Below are 24,651 nucleotides of genomic sequence, written 5' to 3'. Positions count from 1 at the left end.
GCTTACATGTTCATGGGCCTGGGGGGCTGAAAGGTAAGAATCCTCCCATCTCCTATTTCAGACTTCTCCCTTAGCCCTTGGGGCTCCTCTGGTGCTCCCCAGCCCAGCAGCAGCAGTAGTGGCAGCTGGGCTGCAGGTTAACCTTTCCCTGCATCTTCTCCAGGCTAGATAGCATGGGCAGCCACAAGTAAGTGGTTGCTAGGAATGATGGGGTGGAGGTAGTGGGCCTTTTTGGGGCCAACAGGGGGCAGGGGCAGATGAGTGTTTTCACCAAGGTGTAGACTAGAGTGGCTATGACACAGGTCTTTGTTATACCTTATGCTGTGAGGCACACAAACAGTGATAGATGCTAGTGCTAGCCTGAAGTTTGGAGCAGTTGCACCCTTAGTCTAGAAACCTTCTTTGACTGTATCACACCTGCACAGCAGTCACTTGTCAACAGAGGCCTGGTGAGCAGGGAGGTCCCTTCCAGCCCTACTTCTCTATGATTCTTTCTGATTCTGAGGCCAAGGATGGAAGGGCAAGTGCCTAGCAGCAGGAGGCTGAGACTGCTTACTGCTGGATGGGTGGGAGGTGATGAAAGCAAAAACCAAAGCAACTCCCAGGAAACCAAATTAGAGGCTGGCTCCCGGGATCATTTCCATGGGACTGAGGCTTGGCACCAACAAGGCTACATTGGGAGGCCCAGCACTTCAAGGCCTAGCAGGACAGCTGAGATGCTCGCAGATCTCCTTGGGGATAGGTGTCCTGACAATCTAGACTCGGAGCTGGTCTGTAGTTTGCTGGCAGGTGGCTGTGCCCACTCCAGTGTGGAGGGAGAGGAGGAGGGAGGAAGGAGGGAGCATTGCAGAGGCAGTGGGGCTGGCCAAGGAGCTCCAGCTTCCCCCCCAAGTTGGCTTCACTTTGCAGCTGGGAGTAGAGTTTGCCCACATCTGGCTCCTGCATCTACACAGACAGCGGAAGAGCCCCGTGCTCGCAACCCAGATCCACACATAGTCTTCCCACCCTGGAAAAGTGGTTTTCCTGGCAGCAGGCTATCCCCCACCCCAAAGCAACTGTTGTGGAATGGGGCTTGCCTAGGCATGCCTACGTGACTATGAGGACATGATCAGGCTCCTAACCTTCCCCCTTCCCACCTCAGAGCTTGAGACTTGCTGAAGCCTGGCCAAGTCTGGGGGCTTTATGGGGTTGGTTATGCTCTCCACCACTTCCTAGGGCTTGGAAAGGGTGAGAGGCATGTGGTTCAGCACTGGCCACACACCCCAACAGGGTTAGTGCTGGTGAGGGAGGGGCCACTGGGGTACTGGAGGACTTCAGTTTGAGCGGCGTATCTGTGGGGAGTAGCCACACTTTAATGGGTTATGAGGATCACAGATAATCCTGCCCTGAAGTGGTGTAACTTTGAGATGCATAACAAAGCAATTTTAAGGTGTTAATGTATGGACAATCCAGGGGTTAACAGCTCTAAGATATACCCAAAATTACCATATAACGAGGCCTTTAGTGTAACATGAGCTGGGTAACACAAATCAGAGATAATCCTGCCCTTGAGTGGCATAGCTTTGAGCCACCTAAGGTGTCTAGTTTAAGCTGCTGATGTGCAGACAATCCAGGTGTTAAGAGCTCCAAGAGCCATCCAAAATTACCATGTACTAAGGCTGTTATTCTGCAAAACCTTATGCTCCTAAATCATGTGTTAAACCCAATGAGAATACTAAACTTTGAGAAGGGAGATAGGATTAGGGCCTCAGGTCCTATATCACTTTAAATATACTATTCATATTAAGATATCTTAACAAAAGTATATAATGGTGAATGATAATACTCTATAAGAATTTTTCTTTGGTTACTTATTCTTTTAAAGGACTTCTTTAAATTCTTATATTGCCTCTTGTTTAAAGGCTTTCATTCAGATGATACATCATAACATGGATTAATGTTTATTCTGAAAATTAATAAAAGAAAAACGACACTACATTGCAAAATTATAAAGTGAATTTTACTAAATGTTGGCCTCAAACTGTCAGAATCAGCCTCAATTATGAGACAATCTACTTTATATTGGAGAAAACTGTTTTATAGTACTGATGTTTGTTGTAGGCAATGCATGTTCAACGTAGACAAATGCAGGTGCTGCAGCTTGGGGCCACCGTAGACAAATACAGGATGCTGCACCTTGGGAGAAGGAATCCACAGCTGGGGAGTTCCCTCCTTGAAAGCACAGAGGCGTAAAGGGATCTTGGAGTCATTATTGACTCCAAGATGAACATGAGCCACCAATGCCAGTCCGCAACCAGCAAGGCCAGCCATACCTTGTTATGCATCCAAAGGTGCATCTCAAGCTGGCCCAGAGAGGTGATACTCCCCGTCTATGCAACTTTGGTCAAGCTGCAGTTGGAGTACTATGTCCAGTACTGGGTGCTGCACTTCAATAGGGGTGTGGCCAGCCTGGAGACAGTTCAGAGGAGGGCCACCCGCTTGGTGAGAGGGCAGCAGGACAGGCCCTATGAGGAGAGACTGAGGGACCTGAACCTGTTCAGCCTCAGCAAAAGGAGGCTGAGGGGGGACCTGGTGGCTGCCTACAAACTCATCAGGGGAGATCAACAGCAAATAGGTAGAGCCCCTTTCTCCCCAGCACCACCTGGGGTGATAAGGAACAGTGAAAATAAGCTGATGGAGAATAGGTTTAGGTTAGAGATCAGAAGGTAATATTTTACAGTGAGGGTGGCCAAAATGGAACCAACTTCCTAGGGAAGTGGTCCTCGCCTCTACCTTGGGCAAATTCAAGAGGAGGTTGGATGATCACCTGTCTGGGGTCTTGTGAACCCAGCATTCATTCCTGCCTGTGGCAGGGGGTCAGGCTAGATGATCTGTTCAGGTCCCTCCTGACCCTAGCTACTATGAAACTATATAGAGTCATTCCTCTTCTACTATAATCCAATGGATAACAGATAAAATATCAATTTACAGTTTCTTCATTTCTTCATGAATTCTAACATAACAACTCAGTTATAACACATCATAACTAAACAGTTACAACATTCTCTATAGAAAGTCTTATACAGCTTTTGAAGTGGTTCTGGGGTAATTGCTAAGCAAAAGGTAATATAGTGCCTGACACCCAACCTAATAAACCAATGGTCTTTTTGAATAGATTAAAATAATAAAGAGATTTACCTGCTCCTCTGGTATGATTAAAATCACCTTTAATGACTTTACATGATTTTCCATTGCCATTGCACACACCACAATGATCTTCCCGTGCTAGAGATCCTAATATTCCATCACAGCCAAATTTCTGTGGGAGAGGGGGAAAAAAAAAAGTATTGTATGGATTCTGCAATTCAGACATTGCTCACAATTTGGAGAGAAGCAAAGCATAGCTGCCCTGCAAAAGGGAGAGAACCACAGGATATTCCTGAAGACAATTCTTACTCCTTTGCTGTGTGCACATCACTAACTTCCCCACATGCTGCACTAATCCATATAAACACAGCACTTATGACCTAGGACAATGTGGTAGCTGTCATGCAAGAAGGGGTGGAACCAATCTCCTATTTGCCTTGTCCTCTCTCCCTGGTGGTACTGTGAGCACCTGGGGATAAGGACAGTACTACCCACAGATTCTTGTGGTCCTCACACAAACAGCAGTTTTGTTTGGCCTTATGCTCACTGTGCAAGATAGGAGAGGTTCTCCTCTGTATTATGCTCCTCCCCACAAGGCTCAAGCACAATCTAATGTCAAATCACACAGTGAACCCTATAAGATATATATACTATAAATAAGTATGAAAATGTGTGGAACCTGAATTATGTACTTGCAAATGTAAACTTTATTAATGATTTATTGAAAAGCTAGTAATACAAATACTTAGCTAAATACAGGAACATTTATTTTATACTAATTACCATGCCAGGCTTCGTTCTATTGATAAACATAATTGCTAACTGGATGACAGAAGAATAGTTTCTACTGAATACCATATGTTGTTCTGATATGAAGTAAAATGTATTTTTTAAAAGTCTGGAGAAGTCATCCAGGGTAGTCAGAATCAACTGTATTAGTATACGTGCATGCAATGAAACCAATAAAACCTCATGTCCTCTCACAGATCATGAAGGTAATGGCAGGTTAACTATAAAATAAAATAATTCTATAAAAAATAGAAATTACTTTGCACTGAAAATCTGTTTGTTTTCAAGCACATGATGATTGTTACTTCATTTCTGCATTATGGTTCTTTAAAATTGAAGAGAAGAAAGTAATATAGATGGGGATTTTTCAAATGAGAATTCTGATCCAGATTCACAAAAGTATTTAGGTACTCAAAGTCACATTTTAGCTGCATTTAGGCACCTAAGTCCAAAATTACAACCTAAAAAACCCCTGCTCAACTACTACCTAAACCTAACAGCATTCAAAGTCCCAAGTTAAATACTTTTGACTTTAAAGTTCCACAAATACCTAAAGTTACGCTACCTGAAATGCACAAAAACACCCGCAGTCTTCACAGGACTGAGTAACTCTATACTGGTTTCATACTTAAGCCTTGTTTAGATCCACAAATTAGGAATTCCTATGCTTTGATCTTGATAATACATCAAGATCCTCACAAAATGCAGTGGTAGCTGCTGCTCTCTCTCTTTTTTTTTTTTTTTAAGCAAAAGGGATGGTGAAGGAAGTCCCACTTTTATTCAAAATAGCTTATATGACATACACGTGAGACCCCCAAGTTTAATTCCTATCTCTCCTTAAGGATTCAAACCTATCTCTTACTTTCCTGTCCAAATATTCCTCTTGCAGAAAAGAATTAAATATTTATTGATAGAGAAAGACAGCAAGTCTCACTAATGTAGCAGTGCTTAGAGCACTATACAAAAGGCACACTTGGGTTGCAGTCCTGGCTCCAAGGAGTTTTAATACATTTTATCTAGTGGCTGTTGAATGTAAAATACCTTAAAAGTCCTAGAACCCAGGACACTCTCCTCCATTTTCTATGGTTGTGGAAGATGGGGGCTTCATTCTCTCCAAGCAGAGAAAGGCACTGAATCTGCCTGAGTGCCCCAGGGGAGGGGATTGTTCTCTTGCCCCCAGCTGCCTGGGTTGATCGGGAGTAAATTTGCTCAGCATCTACACATGGGCATCTACACGTTTGGTTAGCATCTACACATTTGGTCAGCATTTACATATGGGCTCCTGCACAGTAATTATGGCACAGTTAATTTGCTACTTCATTTGCAAATGTAGTTGACTAATTGACTGCACAGTAAGTGTCTACACATGTAGACAGTGACGCTTTACCATGCAGTCACTTAGTCAGCTGCATGGTAAAGCGTCTCGTGTAGATACGCCCCTTACATAGCATATGATTATGAGACATAAAGAGGTTGGACAGGAGGAGAAACAGCCAGCAAAAGAGGCAAGAAAGGACAGCTGAAGATTAAAATGCTTCCATGAATCCAAGCCAAATCTGAGGGCAAAGTAACATGTACAGAATTAGCATGCAGCTCCTATTATACATGAATTAGGTCCTTCAGTTACAGTTGATTTTGAACTAAAATATTACATTTCTAGGAGTTGGCTAAATTAAATGCACACACACACACATATAATCAGCATGTCACACAAATTTGAAAAATGGGCCATCCTTTAGAAAATGAAACCAATCATGGCCTCCACCATTCACCTTAATGCATATATATTCTGTGTTCTCCCAGCTAGTCTTTCAGCTACTCCATAGATTCAGAGTTAAGAGAAAAAGTGAAATGAATAAAATTATTTTTAAATATTAGATGACAAAATAACAAGCAGTGACCCTATATATGTGTGTGTATGCACACATGTACTTCTGATACAGATATAAATTGGCTCTAAAAAATTGACTCATACCTGGCATCTACCATTAGCACAGATATCTAATCCTTGCAGCCCACATGAAGTCCCATCCATGACCTTCTCTGTTAGAAGAATAGGTTGATCCTTTCCTCCAAGGGAACAAAATAATGCACATGGTTTTTCTATAACATCAATAATAAAATAAATTAGTTAGTAAAATTAATATAATATAAGCAAAATTTTTCCAAAGCAATGTTTTGGTAATGATGTCTGGCTATCTTCATGATGTTAATAATAACTGTAATTAAAACTTACTTTAAGACAAATTAATATATGATTCTCAATCTTGTTTTGGAAAAATCACTGTTTTTTTTCCTGTTGGAAAACAAGGAGGGTTTCCTGGGCACATCTACAAGACACGCTTCTGAGAAGTGATTACTGTGCATTTATTTAGTACTTGTATAAGTGCTAAATAAATGCACAGTAACTGGAGTTACTCCACAGTAGCACTGGCGAATGCCTTTTAAGTGATCCTATTGTGCAGTAGCCTAATATGATTGAGACATAGTGTCTTGGCATGGTTTTTGCCATGCAATGCCACTGCGCAGTAGTATCAGCCTACTGTGCAGTCAGCATCTCACATAGATGCACCCCCACGTACAAAACTTTAGCTTATATAATACTCATGTCATATTCATTGCTGCAATAAAAAGGCACATACTTTCATTTTCATCTATACTTCTAATAGACCATGAAAAAGGACTTAAAATATTTCAGACTTTCCAAAATGCTAGTCAGAATAAGCAGCAGCCCAAAAGAATAACACCCCAATTTACAAAGTTTACATTGCTTCAAAAAACAACTAAGAACAAACTCTTTTCTACCAAAGCAAGTGAATTACTATTTATTCCAGTGGTGAACTGTTTTAGTTTGAAGTCAGGCAGTAGAGCAGGGTGGCACCTTAGGCTCCTGATAGACATTAAAGATGAGACGGGATCTGATATGAGATCCCAACTATCATATTTCCTGAAATGCCACATGTACACATCAGATCCCACTGTGCCATATTGCTGGTGCAGAGGGAACCCAATACCAGGCTTCCCCTGCCTGCACTGGCAAGTACAAAACTTGGCTCCCAGTTACGGGAACACATCAAGTGCTCCCATAGCTGGAAGTACCAGTCAGCAGATCAGAGCTCCCAGCTTGGGGGGTGGGGCATGGTGCACACCATCATCTGAAAGCCCCGATTAGCTGGTGGGACCCCTAGCTGGGGAAGCACATGATGAAAACTCCAATCAGTTGCTTCACAGGAACAAAATTTATGATAAAAGGTTGAAAGAACTAGGGGTATTTAATCTGGAATAGAAAAGACTGAGGTGGGATTTGACAACTGTCTTCAAACACCTGAAGGGGGATTATAGAGAGGACGGAGATGGGCTTTTCTCTGTGGGTGTAGGGAACAGACTAGGAGCGATGGCATCAAATGGTGGCAGAAGAAATTCAGGTTGGAGATTATGAAGAACTTTTTGACTATGAGGGTGGTCAGGCATTGAAATGGGCTACCTAGAGAAGTTGTAGAACCTCTGACTTCAGAAATTTTAAAGAGTGATCAGACACTTGGCTGGGATGATTTAGTCAGGGACAATCCTCTTCCAGCCCTACTTTTCTATGATCCTATGGTATATAGATTCTGGTTAGTCAATGCCACATTTCTTAAAATGTCTATTGTCCCAATTGGAAAGCAGACAAGGAATTTTCTTGTCTTCTGTTTAAAAGTCCGTTTGCCTAAATTTGTGAATATGCAAAAAAAGCAAATGCAATTTAAAATACTTGCGTCTAAAAATGTGATCTGATTCTTTGATGAATGAATGCTTGATCAAACTTATTCTACACTGCTGTCTTATACTGTGTGACAAAAACATGATATTCTTTAAACCCTATTGTAATAAATATGATCCTTTCATAAGATGCATCTTTTTTGTTTATATCATGAAACAAATCCCTTGGTACTGTAAATAAACTTGAACTGCATATAAAAATGTACTGTTTAAATTAAAGCTAGTATTTCTGAGCGCTCTAATGAAGACTGACAGGATTTGTGATCCAAAAGCATGGGGAATCTTTGACAGAAGCTGTAATTTAGTTTTCAGTCTTCCTATTTTAAAACTAACATGAGAAAATATGTGTTTATACAATACTGTTTAAGAATATTAAGCAATACAGTTCTCCACCTGAGTAGTTATTAATTATACATAATACAGATTGGTTTAAAGCCTCCAACACTGGCATTTTGCCTAGACCCACACGAATAACTCTCAATTTTTATCGAAACAATTCGAATAAATTTGTAAGCATGGCTTTTAGCATTTGGCAAAACACTGATCCAACTTTGTTTTAAGGCAGTGGTTTTCAAACTGTGGGACAGACAAGAAGTTTGCAACGAACTGGCACCACTGCAGCCATGCAGGAAAATGCAGGGAAAAAGAGTCCTGAGCAGGCTCTGCCAGCTGACTGCTATGTCTCGTTGCCTTTGAAATGGTATTTAATGGTTTGCTTTTTGGGAATAGGTATATGTATATACGTTAGAATAGTTCAGGATGGGCAGCAGGGGTTAACTGATTTCTAAGAAGGCTGGGTCTCACACACACAGTTTCATACAGCCCTGGAAACAGACAGGCTATCTAACACAAGGCCAATGGATATACACAGAGTCTGGGAAAGAGGGGGCATGTACCACACTATTTCCATAACATGAGATAAGGATAATACCAGATAACAAGGCCGCAGAGATGGGTGGCCTGAGTCCCAGTTTTGGGGGAACAGACTACATTAGGAGAAGGCCTGAGAGACCGAATTAATATGTGTGCATATGATGAGCTACATGGACATGTGATGAACACAGAGAGACCAACCAGTGACAGCCATGGATCCAGAATAATCAGGAGTCATCAGGAGGGAAGGATAATACAGAAGCAGAGACTTGAGGGTAACAAAGGGTTCTCCACCCAAGTCCCTCCGTCCTTCTCCCCAAGAGGGGTCCCCGTTCCCTGGGAGGGTCCCTGAGGCCACCATGAACAGAGGGCACACCATCAGCCCATCTCATCCACCCCACTGGTGTGTGTGTGTGTGGGGGGGGGGCGGTGCTCAGTATCCCCTTCCAGGCTGCTGACATTAAGAGAGAGCCTTAGAGTGAAGCCTGCATCTTGACCACATGTATCCTGACCCTGATGACAGCTCTAGGATTGGTAGTATATAGATTGTTTGATTGTTTGTATTGCTTCTTTTCTGTTATTTGTATCAATACATTTACCTATTATCAAATGGAAAAGTTGTAGTCGGTCTGAGGGTGGGCTGCCACCGCCCCCCGCTCCCCTGAACAAGGCATCTGGGTCCTAAATCCAGAGCCAAAAAGCCTCCAAAAGCCTGGCACGACAGATATGCAGGCTAGAGTCACAGTAGGGCCAAGGGAGAAGGCACTGGAGCCGCGGCTGGTGGAGCCCACCCTGCCAAGCCAAACCAAGCCGTGACGGCTGCTGGGATGAGAGGCCTGTGCTTGGCTGTGCTGCTCCTCTGGGGTGAAGGGAGTGGGAGGGCACAAACAAACAAAGTGGAACTCAGTTCAAAAAATTTGAAAACCACTGTTTTAATACCTAGATATACAATATTTTTAAATGTATGATTTTGCAAGTTATTATCAATGCTTCTGATGTATTTTTTAAAGCTGCAGTTTAACTTGTGATAAAGCATTTCTAAGTGATCTTACATCTCAGACTGGATTCATACCTTTATCAACAGTGGCTGAAATTTTGATTACTTCTAGGACTGTTTTTGTAATTCAATTCCTTGGGTTAGTTTCTTTGACAAAAATATATTATGACAATTTAAAAGGAAATTCAATCTAACAGCAGCTATTGTTCATATTCCTTGTATGAATTTGGGTAGGCTATTTCTTTTTTAGACTGTCAGTATTTTGTGCTTACTTTAGTTTTACAGATATCATAAACATTTGAAACTACGCTTTCCATGCTTGAGTGCACCCTTAAAGTTAGTAAGCAAGACTGGTACATTGTAGTAGCATCCATGAAGTATGCCAGAACTTGGCAAGCAGTTGCTGTCTGGATTTATAAGAAACTCATGCAAGTCCAAGATTTGCATTAAACATGGGCTTCTGCCAAAATCCAGCAGAGGGTATGTCTTTGAAAATGAATGCCAACTACATTGTCTCTGCATTGTCTCTTTAGTTGCATTGCCTCCCTAGCTTTGTAACTAAATGTGTAACCAACACACATTGTCTTAAACATCTTGGTGCTCCTCTATAAAGCTTAACTTAGAGCTTTTAGTATTACTGAATTTGACCTATCAATATCTAATTTATATTATAGATGTTCACTGTGATCTGTACTGGGGACATCCAATGCTATATAAAGACCAGATAATGGATCCTAGGAGTAAGTGAAACCACCACTTATCCACAGAAGAAATGTGCAGTAAAGTTTAAATGATTTGCTGGGAAATTATTTTGCAGCTCAGGCTTGTAGAATGATAATTTCCTTTTTATTATAATCTCATTTTCAATTAACAGCAATCCTCGATCTAGAAAATATTAGAATATTACAGGTTCTTGAGGATGTAATTTAGTCATACCATCATCTATAACAGCCTGCCACTGGAGTATGTGCTTCTGATATGAAGATCTGACACTGAAAGCCTGGCACTGCCAGTCCCTGAATGCAGGCACTCCAGCAGGACAGGAAAGGTTCTCACATATTTTATATTGTAGTCGAGGACCGTGACAATCTCCTTCAGGACCAGGCCTAGAGAAGATGATATAAACACTTTTGTTATTGGTTGGTAACATTTTAGTCAAACTCTTAGAACACAGCCCAGTTTACTCAGTCTATACAAAAAGTTGTTTTAATAAACAGATGTTTTAATAAGATAGTTTGTTTGCCATAAAAAAGCAAAAAGATTCACTAACAACCAAATCAAACTTTTAAAATAAAATTACGTTTCTGTTGTATTTCTGGTTAACTATGTTCATACACAAGAATTACAAATGCCAGCCTTTCATTTACACCTAGGCATTAGGAGAAGAGGAAGTTCATCTTACATCTCCAAGAAAGATAGTTAGAACCTCCAAGTGATTTTTAAGTATTATTAAGGATACTTTTCAGCCCCTGACTGAGCCAAAGCTATTCTAAAGTCATCAGTGAGGGGACACAACAATTTCATCTACTTCAGACCGACTTTCTTCAAGTTGTTGATGCAACGTTATAATGGCCACAGACAGGCATTCAGTTCTCTGGAATTCTTACTGGTAGAAAACCAGCCCAGGAACTTGAGTGTACATGTGTTCCAGCCCCTTGCCAGAGAACTGCACAGGCAAGCTCTGGGCACACTATGGGACTGCTCCCTGGCCTACTTAGGGAAGCCCATTAGAGAAGCCTAGGAAGGGAGCAGGCTGTCAGTTAGCAGGTGACAGGCAGCCCCAGGAGGTTCCAGCTGTTTGGTGGGATAAGGAGGGGCCATATTATCATAGAAGAATAGATCCCTACCCTTGCACTCCTCCAGGCCAATCCAGAGAAATGTAGGGGGAGGGTCAGGGGTGACATTCAGCCATGGTAGCAAGTCTCAGGCAGCCTTCTTGCTGGGCACTGCAGCCTGCCTCCCCCACTCTGCTCCAGGCTGACCAGAACAGTGCAGGGAAAGGCAGGGGCATTCTCCCATAGTGGGAACCTGTTCCAGGAGGTTTCTGTTGTAGGAGAATCCCTCCCCTGTCCCGGCAATCAGCTGGTCAGAGAGAGGGAAGGGGAATTTTTCAGGGCAGGGTCTCCAAAGAGCTCACTAACAGCTCATCCCTGAGTGGGCTATCCTGGGTCAGTGATCTTGCTCCTGTCCTCTCCCTTGGAGAAAGAGAGGGAGATCAGAGGATTGTGGAATATTGGGTGTCATCCACACCTGAGACAAGTATATGGTCACTCCAGTTAGCCTGGGAGGACAGAGATCTTCCTGGTAGCATACGATCTAACTTCTTACAGAAGAGCCAGTTCTCTTTCACATGAAATCCAACAAATAGCTTAATGTGTTTTTTGTGCTGGAAGAAAAACTTTTCTCTAGCACAAATGAGACATGTTTTCATGGCCAATGTTATAGCCAATGTTTCTCCTACTCTTTCCTCTGACTCTTCAGTTGATCCTATGGGTGCTAATTAAAGGAGAGGACTAAAAGGAATTGGAAAGCATTCAATTACTGGGAAACGTTGGCATCTCTAAAGTCTGGAAATAATTCATGGGTATGCAGCTGAAAGTAACATTCACATGGGAGGGAACTAGGGCACCATTTTGACTTTTCTACCAGACACCTTGCTGTAGTATAGTCATTGTTTTTTTTTAGTTTTTTCTTTTTACAAAATCTTCTGTTCTTCAGTCTCCACATCCCTTGTGTCCCCTTGTCTTTAGCCCTGTTCTGGAGTGTCTCTCTTTTATCTTCTCCATCTTTATCTTCAGCCTTCAGAATATTGCCCCTTCCTGTTGCCACCTCCCACTTTCCACTGTACTTTTTCCTACTCTTATATACTCCTTTCTTTTATGTTTTAAAACTTGAGTGACCTGCAAAGAAAAAAATTGGTCTTGACCATCTGGGAGGAAAGTATGTTTTAGTTGGTTAGTTACATACCTGGAGTAATAGACTAGCCCAATTGATGTCATTAGTAAAACTGCATTGGTCTTCAATGGGGCAAAATTACCATGTCTGCATTTCTTTAATTATTTCATTCATAGCTTTTCCATTTACATGCCTGTAAAACTGCTAGAAGGAAACTTCTTTATGTAAAACTTTAAGTCCTTCTAAACAGACATTAAAGAATTCAGTTTTTCTTCTTTAAGTTTTTTGGAATAAGAAAAGACATGGCCTGATATTATGAATATTTCTCCAGATTTAAAAAAAACGCACCAAAACCTAACTAACTAATAACAAAGGGCTTTCCTTCCTTTGTGGGTCACCTTTAAAAATATAATTGTATTGTTCCTGCTCTGCTGTTCTCACTAGTTTTGCATAGTATAAGCCCCAACAAAAAACAAGCCTCCCAAAACATAAATCTTCAGCAAAATTGCAAAAATATTCAAATATAACCTATGAAGATACCTGTTTTTTAATTGAGTTTGCTTCAATAAGCTCTGTTTCTTGCATATTTGCTTTTAAGTGAATATTTTAATGCATCCATTTACTGTTGGAAACATTCCTGGATATTGCTAATTTTAGATAAACAATGGAGCAATGTGAATTTTTAAATTGTAAAATTTTACAACAGAAGCTACATTATGAAAGCTATACATCTCCAACTAGTAACACCAATGAAAACTAGAGAGCACAGCTCAAATCTCAAAGACTGAATACTTGCAATGAACAAGAAAAGAGTAGCTTGATGGAATTATTTGGAAAAATTAAGAAGATACTTATTTGGGAAAACAGCAAGGGATTTCCGCATAGAAAATGAGTAATAATACAGGGAAACAGATAGTTCACTATGAATGCTTCTTTTCCTCACAAGTTTATATAACTCAATAAGCTCCTGTATCAGAGGAAGGGGAATTCACAATTTTTTTTGAAGGAATTCATGATGCATCGTAGACCTGATAAATTTTCACTTTCCCATTAGTCAGTATCCCGAAAAGAAAAATTGTCTACTTGTAGCATGCGTGTGGCCGCACAGCTCTATGGTGATCAGGTTTGATTATTAGCCCCTGTTAAACATACTAAAAATACTGAAGCACACAAAAAAGGAAAACTGAACTTTTTTTTACCCAGGACATTTGCGTTGTCGACTGCTGATTCCAGTGTTGCAAGTTCTGCTGCAAGTACTCCAGGCACTCCATTCTCCCTCCAAATGTTCAGGAAAAGAGGTCCGACTGGTACATTCGCCAGCTTTACACCACTATAGCAAAATGCAGTTCTTAGGTGAATAAATCAGGGCACATCCAAAAAAATTAATTGCCTTACCTTTCCACTGATAGCATAGCATAAGCTGGTTTACTGAATGCACTAATAACAGCATTATGTCAAAGGAAATTATGGGAATTCCTTAATCTAACTCCCAACGGGATTTTTTTTTCATGGATGCCACTAGAAATCGCACTTGACTTTATTTCATACCATTCCGGTCTTTATGGTCTTTTAGCTTTCCCTGTCATTCAATTACCTCCCAAAAAGCACTGAAATGAGGAAGGCATATGAAGAGCCAGTACACAGGGGGGTTGTCTACACGTTGCCCTACGGCAACATTATTACTGCACCATGCTTTAGTACTTCCACTTATGCTGTGCTGTACACATGGTTCATGGTTATTTTTAGCAGCTACTTCACTGTAGCGGCGCACTATAATGCGGGGAACACACCACTATGGCGAAGTAGCGGCTGGTAACATGTAGACACCTACGGGTGCTACGTCACTGTAGCGATGTGGACATAGGACCACATATAGACATGCCCACTGTGTAGACGTTTACCTCACAGTAAATCTAGGTTGGAGTAAACGCATGTGTAGACAAGCCCTGGGAGTACATATTTATATAATCAGGTTATAAGCAGTTCTAGATTTGACATACATACTCAGTGTATTTTTGCAACTTTTAATCCAAGCTGATGCAACAGAATACACAAGCTGTAACATAATGGAGACTACTGATAGTTTGAATGGTGTACCATGAGAATAGAAGGTTCTTAGCTTTTAAAAGATATTTGGTCAAATCCTCATTCTACTGAGGCCAAGAGATGTTTTGTAGTAGGTACTTCCACACATATATAATCACCTACTGGGAGTGAACTACCACAATTTTCCTCTTATTTGTCTTCTGCATATTATTTTTATTCATTGTATTGTATTGTATATTTCTGATAGATATACAGTTAAACATTTATCTCTTGACAGAATAGATACATCTTTTTCATTTAATTGAAAAATTCTGGTGCCCTGATAGCAGGTAATAGCAGGTAATACTGGTGCCCAGATAGCAGGTAAATGACGTATCAGGACTGTGAGAGCATGTATATAGCTATTTTGTACATCTGAAATAGACATATACACACTATCTGCTACCTCATGGGTTTTCAACTGGGGATATGTGTACTCCTGGGGTTACTTAAGATGACCTCAGGGGATATTTGGTAGTGAGTGCTGACGGCGTGCCACTTAAACTGATTTATGTGTAATGTCTGTCTGTAGCCTCAAATAGCCTGAAGTGGAATCTAAGATATGTGGGTTTTTGTAAGTGTAGATGGATACTAAACATAACACGTTTGCCCTTGGTTGGGGGGCAGAGATGGGGAGGGCTGTAAGGGCTGCTAATTCCCTTTCCTTTCTGTCCATCCAAGATGAGCTTTGTATTACACTAGTCCATGGATGGGCAAAATGTGACCCACAGGCCAAATCCAATCTGCCAACTAATTGGATCCAATCCATGGTCACGTGCCCACCAGTTGATCATATCTTGCCCATGGCTGCCCCTACTGTGCTCTGCATGGGATCAAGCCCCACCTGCTTCTGTCCAGGGCAGCCCATGTCATGCTCCTGCTTGCACTCACCCCATGCCCTCTAGACACCACCTGGCCTTGAACCCAGCCAATGTACACAGCTTCCCAGCAGGGCTGCTGCCACAGCCACCCAAAAACTGCTCATCTGCCAACCTCCTCCAGTGGCTTCTCCTCCTGCTACCCCTGTTGCCCTGCTGCAGCCAGTAGGTAACTTGGGGAAGCCATGGAGATATGTGCCTGGCAGAAGATGTCCAGCCAGGCAGGTAGGAAGCTACAACCAGGCAGTTCCTGCTCCAGCATGTGGGGCTTCAGCTTCATGCTGCCTACCATCCACTCTGCCCATCCAGCGTGATGATCAGCGATCTGTGGGTGGCTGAGTGGGTGAAAGGGAGCCAGGAGCTGGAGCCCCATGCACTGGGGCAGGAGCTGTGCTGTACATGCCCCCTGCTCTCTCTTCCCAACTTCTGGCTGGTTCCTGGGACCTTGTGTACAGACAGCACCCCCATATGTGCACACACATCCATACCCCTTGACACATGTACCCCCCATGTACACACACTATACACCCACCACATACTCCCCCACATCCCCACAATAGTAAGTCTTTATTTTGAGCTATTATGCAATCACTTCTATACACACTACTCAAAAAAAAAAGCATAAACCAGGAAAAAAAATTATTTTTTGGAATAAAATTGAAATATTTTATAACAGGTGTTTAATTTTTAGTATATGGATTGTTTTGTTATCTATAATTTGTTAAAATGATATCTGATAAAAGGTTTTGTGTATTAGGCCCTCAATAGCTCACCAAAATGCATTAAGTGGCCCTCCAGCTAAAATAATTGCCCACCACTGCACTACTTGCTGGTGTTCTGTTTTGCTTAGGTCCGGGGTTTTCAACCTTCTTGGATCAATGTGCCCCTGGCGGCAAGACACGGAGCAGTGTACCCCAGCAGCTGCACATGGGGTGGGGGGTACAGAACTGAGCTGAGGGGGTCATAGCCAGGCACTGGCAGGACGCTCTGATTATTGCCCACTCTCCCCCCCTCCCGGAGCAGCCCAGCAGGGAATGTGATCACCTCTAACTCAATGTTTATCAACGCATTAAGAAAACAAAGCCTTTCTCCAGTAACTAAGGGAGCTCTTCTTGAACAGCTCTTCCAAGGAAGGACATTAAGCTACCTGTTGATTAGCTCCAAACAGTCTGTCTGCCTGTTGTCTCTCACAGTACAGACCATAGCTTACAAACTGGACATCTATTTACATTCACATTTGGTAGAAACTATCTCAAGTCTGAGAGTTGTTGATGGACATGTAACAACATTCTTGGCGTAAGTGACTGTTGAATTTTTGATGATTCATTTACCAAAACTGTCACTACTTTGGATGCAGTGACATTTTAAAACTTATCTTTAAAACAAGTTTTCTGTAGCAATTTTATGTTGTAAATCTGAACAGGTTCTTTTCAGGAGATTAATCCTAATAAACAGTGTTTGTGAGCTGAATACTCATTGTGAGCTCCCAGAGACCTTTATGTCTCTGAAAATAAATTGATATTTTTGTTCACAATAAAGTATAGGAACTGGGCAACAATGACATGACATTTATAAAATGCATTATATAATCTAGTTTAAACGAGGTGGTGTCAGCATGAAAACATCTTTTGTTCTGGCTATGTTAGAAATAGCACATTCTTCAGAGACAGATTCCAATCAGACAAATAAACTACTTTTGTATATAAATATTTCTTTAGGAAAATGCCCACACGTAAAAACAAATATTTCCATACCACAAACAAGCCTTCCCCATTTTCTAAACAAAATAAACAGTCAGCACAACAGAATTTTCACCTAAAACTGTTATCTTTTCAAAATAATTTATGTTTTATTAACAGAGTACAGAATAAATAGGGACATCAAAAATGAACAGGGGGAGTGATCAAACTCTGCTCATTCGAAAACCTGAGATATCAACAGTGGAGGAAATGTAAAATGTGTTAACTGGTGAATGCAATACTTTCCCTTTATGTTGAATGTAAATCATACTCAAGTATATATCATTAATCACAGCATTGTCTAGGTGCTAATCATGTTAATGTCAACCCATAGTCATTATATGGCAAAACTGACTTCATTGATAACTGCATATGTGTAAGACTAAAGAACCAGACAGAGATCATCTTTTTTTTTTTTTTTGAGTACTGCTGCAAAAACCCAAGCAAGCGTATTTGTATGTACAGGGAAAAATTATTTCTTTATGGTATATTATAGTAGCTTCATGTTAAGATGCTTTAATCTCAGAAACATCTAGATTCACATTACAAATTTAAAATGAATAATCTTAACTTAAAAGTAACGAGCGCACGACTTTGTAGAAGCAATTTCCAAAACTTAAGTAGAATAAATTAATTGCTGTGTTTCTTCTATTAACAACAGAAGTAAAATAAGTATCATACCTTTCCAGTTTCACAGTCTGTTCCATCCATTGGTGGATCCAGTTTAGTTTTGCATTCCTTCTCACCTTCCACCTTACACCATAACCCAGTGCAAATAACATGCTGAAAAACAAATGTATGCTGCTAAGAAAATAGGTCCCTAATGCAAAAATGACTGTGTGTTAACAATCCTTTAATTTCACCAAGTTGCCAGTTTAATGGTATACAGTCTGTACAGAGCCAGGTTAAAAACATGAATACAAAGTAGGAATCCAATTCTCAAAGGGGTGGAACTCCTGTTTGAACTTTCCTTGATTTGGAGACAGTGGCACTAAACCATTTGTTGTTCTATTGGGCTAGGGAGAGCCATTACACACAAACCAGCTTAAGTTAAGAAACTGGTTTAAACCTGTAACAGAACAGATGTTTAATGCACATAAACCAGTTTGAAAAGGGCTGAAACCACTTTGACATAAACCTGGTTGAATGCAGTATCAGGCTTAACTGATTTGGCTCAAACTGGTTTATGCAATATCTGTCCCAGACCCCTTGCTCATTTAAGATAAAACAAAGTCCCCCAGCATCCTGGCATGCTCTCTGGGCTGGGTGGGGTTCTCTGGCCCCTCCCCTCTGCTCTCTGGCTGCAGCTCTTGCAGGGACTGCAGGCTGCTCACCGTCCTCCCCTCACCATTCCCTCCTAAGCAGGAATTCCCTGCTCCCCGCTGCCTTGTGGACAGGTGTCTGTGTATTAGCTAGCAGACCACATGCAGGCTATGTCGGTGCTGAACCAACAGGTAGAATCAACAGGCAGAATCAGATAGCTGGTAATCTCCCTCTGTTGTTTTCTTAATGGGGTAATAAACACTGAGTTAGGGATGATAAACATTGTTATCAATTCCCTGCTGTTCTAATCAGAGTGTCTTGCTGGAGCCCAGCCACATGCTGTGCAAGGGAAGGGAAGGCTGCTCTAGTACCCCCCAGCTTCTAGCCTGAGCCACTACAGGCATGTGTCTACAATTCTGGGATGTCTGTTCAGTTACAAACTGGTTTAGCCTAGCTAGGTTAGACTGACTTGCAAAGATTGAATCAATTCAGGCTCAGGCTTTTTGAATGTCTGTCCTGAGCCTTGGTGGGAGGAAAGGATTCTAGGAACCTATACATAGTTTCACAACCCTTGGATATTGCAAATCTTTTGGAGAGCTTTACCCAGCATACCAATTCTGCCATTGCACAGATTCACTGTCTTGGAGGTAGTGCTAACTGGTTTGGAACACCCTAAAAATGAGGATTTTCTGCCCACTAGCACATAACTTCAGAGCTAATTCAAGCTACGTGCTGGGGCCAGAATCTGTCCCAAAGTACACTGACAGAAACCAGGTAGGCTTACGTGGTTCTGACAAAATTAAAATAAAGCTAGTAATAGTAGCAGTTCTTGTTATGGCCACTCACTCATGCATGGAGAACAGAGAATGCCAGCATGGTTCTAAACATGGAAGTAGGACTTAGAAGTGAAAATAGTTAAGAAATCTTATATAAATTGCTATAAAGTATATTCACTATGCACAATAAAGGATAGCAGACTATTTGAGGCTTACAGTGAAACTGAAATGTTTAATTGAAAACTGAAATGGAAAATTTCACATCCACAGCTAAGTGCACTAAATCCAACCTCACTTCAACAGGGTAATCAGGTGAATAAACACTTTTAATATTTTTCCCACCTATAGTAAAATTCAATTCATATTTCTCAGTTTGGATCACATCAAAGAATCCACTATAGTGGAAATACCAAAAATAAGTTCTGTTGTATTGCCAATAAACCAGAATATGCCAGGAAGATTTCCTATATTAGAAGTTTAGTGAAAATGTAGTTTTACACTGAATGCCCTGCTACAGGGGAACACTTAGGGGAGTGTTCAGCTCATAAGTGCTTCACTCAGCTTAATTCAAGTTTGCAGTTCATCCTGAACTCAGGTATGAACTCTCTAATTGTCAAGATTAAAGTGAGTTTCCAACCCCTGAATGAATTTACACAAAACTCCTACTTTTCTTCTTTAATACATAAAATATTTTCCAGACTATTAGGCTCACTGATGACTTACTCAAATGTCCCCTGTTTACACCCAATGGTCCCTCCTCCACAGGATACTTTCACTTCACCATAACCTTTTTCCTTCCTGGAAGCAGGTCAACTCTTAACTAAAGCCAACATTCACAAAGAATAGATACTAAGAAGATGACAAGTCAGGTATAATTTTTCTTCACTAAGTCATTTCATTGCAGATTTTAGAGATGAAAAGAAGAATTAATCATTGAATCCATCCTCTGCATTAGAACAAGACAGCTTTTATTCCTCTTCAAGAGAAAATCTAGCCATGAACATTACTACTTATTGTAATTTCCCAACTTATCTTGGTAACCTTTAGTTTTCCCCTCATATAAGAGCTGTACAGCTAGTATATTCTTGAGAGAAAGAGATCAAGTCTGGAATCATGACTTCCTCCCCCTTCCTTCTTTTTTTTTCCTATTATATTCCCCCCTTACCTGGAAACCAGATGGAAGCGAACAGGGCCAGCTGGGGCTGGATCACTGCCTGAAGGTTATTGCTTGCGCAGCCTGATATGAACAGTTCAGGGGCAAGAAGAATCAGGAGAGAGAGGGGGATAAAAGAAAAAGATCAGCAGCAGGTTCTCAGAATCCAGGGCTGCTAGAATAGAAGATGTGTTGTTTCTAGCTTAAATTACTTAGAATACTGGTAAATCTAATAAAAGTGTGTATGCTGAAGAGGATGCATGAAAAGGCGTTTAAATACTATGTTTGCCAAACATATGGTACCTTAAAAAATCTCATTGTAAGGAAACATCATTCACAAATGATTGTCTCTCTGCCAGGACTTGAAGGTGAACTGCAAGCATTAGCCCATGTCTAATATATGAAGATGTCAGAGCAATCACTGAAGAGAAAAACAAGGAGAATTATTTAAATTGGCCTACTAGGCCAAATCCTAAAGACAATGCAGAAATGACAAGCCATCAGAAATTCGACCATATCATAATCCTTCTGTTTCAAGTAAGAAATGATGATGACAGAACCTCACTAAAGAAAAGATGCTGGAAAATTCACCTTTCATAGTTCAGATGATACAGCTATTTAATAATTTATGTTCAAGGATTCACATTCCCAAATGACTATATTTGAGGAAAAATGTTATCCCATATTTCAAGATCTAAAATCTAAAGTCTGTACTCTAAACCAATATGTTTTAGAATACATTATACCCCTTTTAGCTTTCAACTTATGCCCAAAGAAATATACCTACCTAGGAATGCAAAACTGTTTAAGAATGAAGCCATAGCTACCTATAAAACAAAGAGAATTCTTCCAATTATGAAAAACATGGAATCAGATTTACAAAGTTTTAGGTGCCAGTAAGTGTAAGTAGGATTTTCAAAATTCTATAAGTAGAGTAAAAACAACTGGAATCAGACACCTTATTTGTTTAGATGATTTTGTAAATTCTACTAGATACCTAGAGATATATATATATATATATATAGGCTACTAAAAAGCTTGTGAACTGTGTCCCTATACAGATTCCACCTACACTTATCCTTGAGACAGACTAACCAGTTTAGATGCCTAGTATACCTTAAGTGACCTCTGATATAAAACTATAATGAAAGGGAGTGTAAGACAGCAAGAAAATATTAGAGAAAAAGAACATGGAGAATATTTTTTTTCCTGAATTGGGAACGAGGGTATATAAAAACTCTACTGTTGGGTCTTCAGCCTACATCAAGAGGCCTGAAAACAATCACCACCTCAAGAACACAGACCTCTGAATGGCTTCAGATCTACTAAAGACGTCAGTTCACATCATGTCTTTAGAGTCAAATGATGAAGTCTTTTAGCTCTATTCCTGCTGTCAATTACCAAGGCCAGTCTGCTTTTAGGTGCTTCTTATGAATTAACACAAGGATTAAAATCAAACACTTTTTTATTTACCAAATTGTTAAAAAGCAGGGTTAGTGCTGTTGCTACACTGAATTTATTCATAGCTTTGAGTACCAAGAATGCATTGATGATATGATTTGAACATGAAAAAATGCCAGCTCCAAGGCTGCGTCCACACGAGCATGGACGTTTGTTTCCCTGAAGACAAGAAACAGCAGCACAAGGAAAAATGTATTCTCCATGTTCTCTAATATTTGCATGCTCTCTACTTGTGCCACTGTTACTTGTCCCCGGGGAACACCTGTGCCCCTCTGGCTTCTGACGCATGGCAGGTTACCCCAGGTGGGGTAAGGGAGGCTGGGGCCAGCACTGGGGTGGCTCCAGCACCTTACCTGAAATCCTAGGGCTCCCCTGGGGCTGCAGCAGCAGCAATCCTTCCACTTGGAGCCTGGCTGGCAACTGGAGTGTGGTTTGCCAGTATGCAGCCCAAGGGGCTAATGCAGAGAGAATTAAATGCTTCTCAAATTAAAGGCAAAGTCTCATAACATCAAGCCAAGCTTCTTCCTTAGATAATTACCAATGATTAGATCATCACCACCATCTGAACAAATTAACAGGACGATAGAGAAGGATGGCAGGAGCTTCTCAGACCTTCCAATGGTTCACAACCCATTTACATTTAACAGGATGTTGCTCAGTATCAGCACTGTGAGGTGTGCTAACATGATTCACAAGATAAACCCAAATGTTTCAAATGGGCATACATAGTGTAAAGAACATTCTGACTGTTGTGGTCTTTCTTTGCAACAGAAGAGTGTTCTATAATTTTTCTGTACTCAAAAAATAAGCAGAAACTAAGAGCTGGCATTTTTGGAGGAATGCCTTGAATCTAATGAGGGGTACCTTAGATTCTAAAAATTCTGAGAACTGCTGCATTAAGTTGTGCTACGCTAGGTCTAAGCAGTCCTGTATTTGTCCAGGAAGGCGCTTTGCCTTGCCTTCCTCTTTTAAACTGAGCCCTTATTCTTCAAGCTAAAAATAATTAGTTCCTTCAACCTTTCCTCATATAGTTTGGCTTGTTTCAACTAAAAGCTTACAGGTACCCTTTCCAGAAAGCCTAAAATTGTCCTTATCTTTAACTTCTGTTGTTAATGTTTGTTTACTAAATAAAACTGTATACTTGTAAGCCAAAACTGTGCATGTTCTTGGAGTCTTTTGGTATGCTCTGAGCCAGGAGTTCCTAAACTGTGGTACACTTACCCTGGGGATATGCAAGACATCTCTGGGGGGAGGTATGCGAGAGAAATGGTGTAATGGTAGATTGAATTTTCTTTATAATACTAATTGGCATTTAAGGGGTTAAAATATAACATGTATGCCGGTTGGGGTACATGGGCAGCTTGTAAATCTGGAAGGGGTACACAATAAGAAAAAGTTTGGGAACCTCTGATCTGGCAAATAAACGCATGACTAGGGAGAATAGCATGTAGCCCATAACCACTTTAGGTAGGATACCAGCTTAAAGAGATATTTTCAAAAGGCCTATAAAATTGGCTTTTCCATTATATAAAAACCGAACTCTTTGAAATCTTATTTCATTTGAGGTCATGTTTTATTCTTCAAACTATTACAACACTGATTGAGATCACATCGGGCAGTTATACATGCTCTGGGAGTGTGTGCCTATGTGTGTGTGGATGGGGGACTTTAATTAAAGTAGCTTTAATTAAAGCACCCAGAGCATCTCATATAGTATCATCTATCATTGTCCCTGTGCTGAGAAACAGTGGTAGGGGTGCTTTAACTAAAGCTTGTCGAACGAGCTTGATTAATCAAGTCTGCTCCAATGTGTTCTAGTTACAGTGTGTCAAAACAGCCTCACTGCTGGTGGATAGGCATCTCATCATGTCCTAAAAATGTAAGGAGAATCTAAGCAATTCGAATATATTCATATTCTTATCTATGCTTTACCCAGACATTCCCTTCTTCTGGGCACTAGACAGCTGCAAGGAGGGCCAGGTTCTTATTTTGGGAAACCCAATGAGTCATACCAGTGGCTCGAGGCTCCACCCAAAAATCTGGGAACACTTAATTTGCTGGGGTACCCCACATAAACAAAATCCCCTTCTTGCAAGCAGTATAAACACAAAAGAACACATTTATTACAGAAAATAAAGGCAAAAACCCAAAGGAAAACACCAAGTACACTTTAAAACACTATTAAGTACAAGACAAAGTCTATAGGTTGTACCCTCTTGGCTTCACCCCTGCCCAAGGAGTCCAGGACTTGGGGGCTCCCCAAAGGGTAGTTCTGGGGGCCTGCACCTCTATACCTGCCCTTCAGAAATGGGCTGGAGAGGGGGTCCCACACTGGAGAGTCATAAGAGCTGCTCCTTGGGTTTGCAGCACTGAGGGAGTTACTCAAGAGCGTGGGTGCTTCTGCATTGCAAGGGGTCCTGTTGCTCCTGGGGAAGTGATAGAGTGCGAACCTCCACTTCTGCATGGTGGCTTTGAGGGTTTAACTGTGGCTTTCATCAGTGAACTGTACCCCAAAATTCCTAGTCCCAATCCCAGCTCTGCTGGGGCAGAAAACTACAAAAGAATTTGGACACAGGGTAAGGGCCACACCACACTGAGGCCTGGATCACCAACAAAAAGTGCCAGGTCTCACCCTGACCCAAACCATGCCAGACTCCACCCTGACCCAAATCTGCCAGCCACCCATACAGCTGGAGTTCAGCCACACAACTAGGCTGACAGAACAGCTGTGAAACAGCAGAAGGGGCCCAGGCCTATGTGGCTGCAGCCTGGATATTTCATCTCAGCTACACCACTACACTGCAACACAACAATTACAAAGCAATAGAGGAGGGACAGGCCTATGTGGCCAATAACT

The 24,651-nt window shown here is 41.1% G+C and overlaps 1 protein-coding gene across 3 annotated transcripts in view; it reads right to left on the bottom strand.

Annotated features, from left to right (window-relative positions):
* Positions 1-24,651, bottom strand: part of ADAMTS19 (ADAM metallopeptidase with thrombospondin type 1 motif 19) — a 256,732-nt gene that overhangs the window by 63,929 nt on the left and 168,152 nt on the right. For all 3 annotated transcript variants that reach the window (XM_090038507.1, XM_090038506.1, XM_090038508.1), the window contains 5 exons: positions 17,823-17,924; positions 13,639-13,769; positions 10,481-10,650; positions 5,891-6,018; positions 3,178-3,298 (listed from right to left, as the gene is read on the bottom strand). In XM_090038507.1, coding sequence (XP_089894633.1) covers positions 3,178-3,298; positions 5,891-6,018; positions 10,481-10,650; positions 13,639-13,769; positions 17,823-17,924 — 652 coding nt within the window. The remainder of the gene's footprint in view (positions 1-3,177; positions 3,299-5,890; positions 6,019-10,480; positions 10,651-13,638; positions 13,770-17,822; positions 17,925-24,651) is intronic.

Source organism: Crocodylus siamensis, chromosome 3 (genome assembly GCF_052110815.1).
Source record: "Crocodylus siamensis isolate JL-2025a chromosome 3, ASM5211081v1, whole genome shotgun sequence".
Taxonomy (NCBI): Eukaryota; Metazoa; Chordata; order Crocodylia; family Crocodylidae; genus Crocodylus; species Crocodylus siamensis.
The sequence above is the reverse complement of the archived record's forward strand: the minus strand, read 5'-3'. Positions and strand labels throughout refer to the sequence as shown.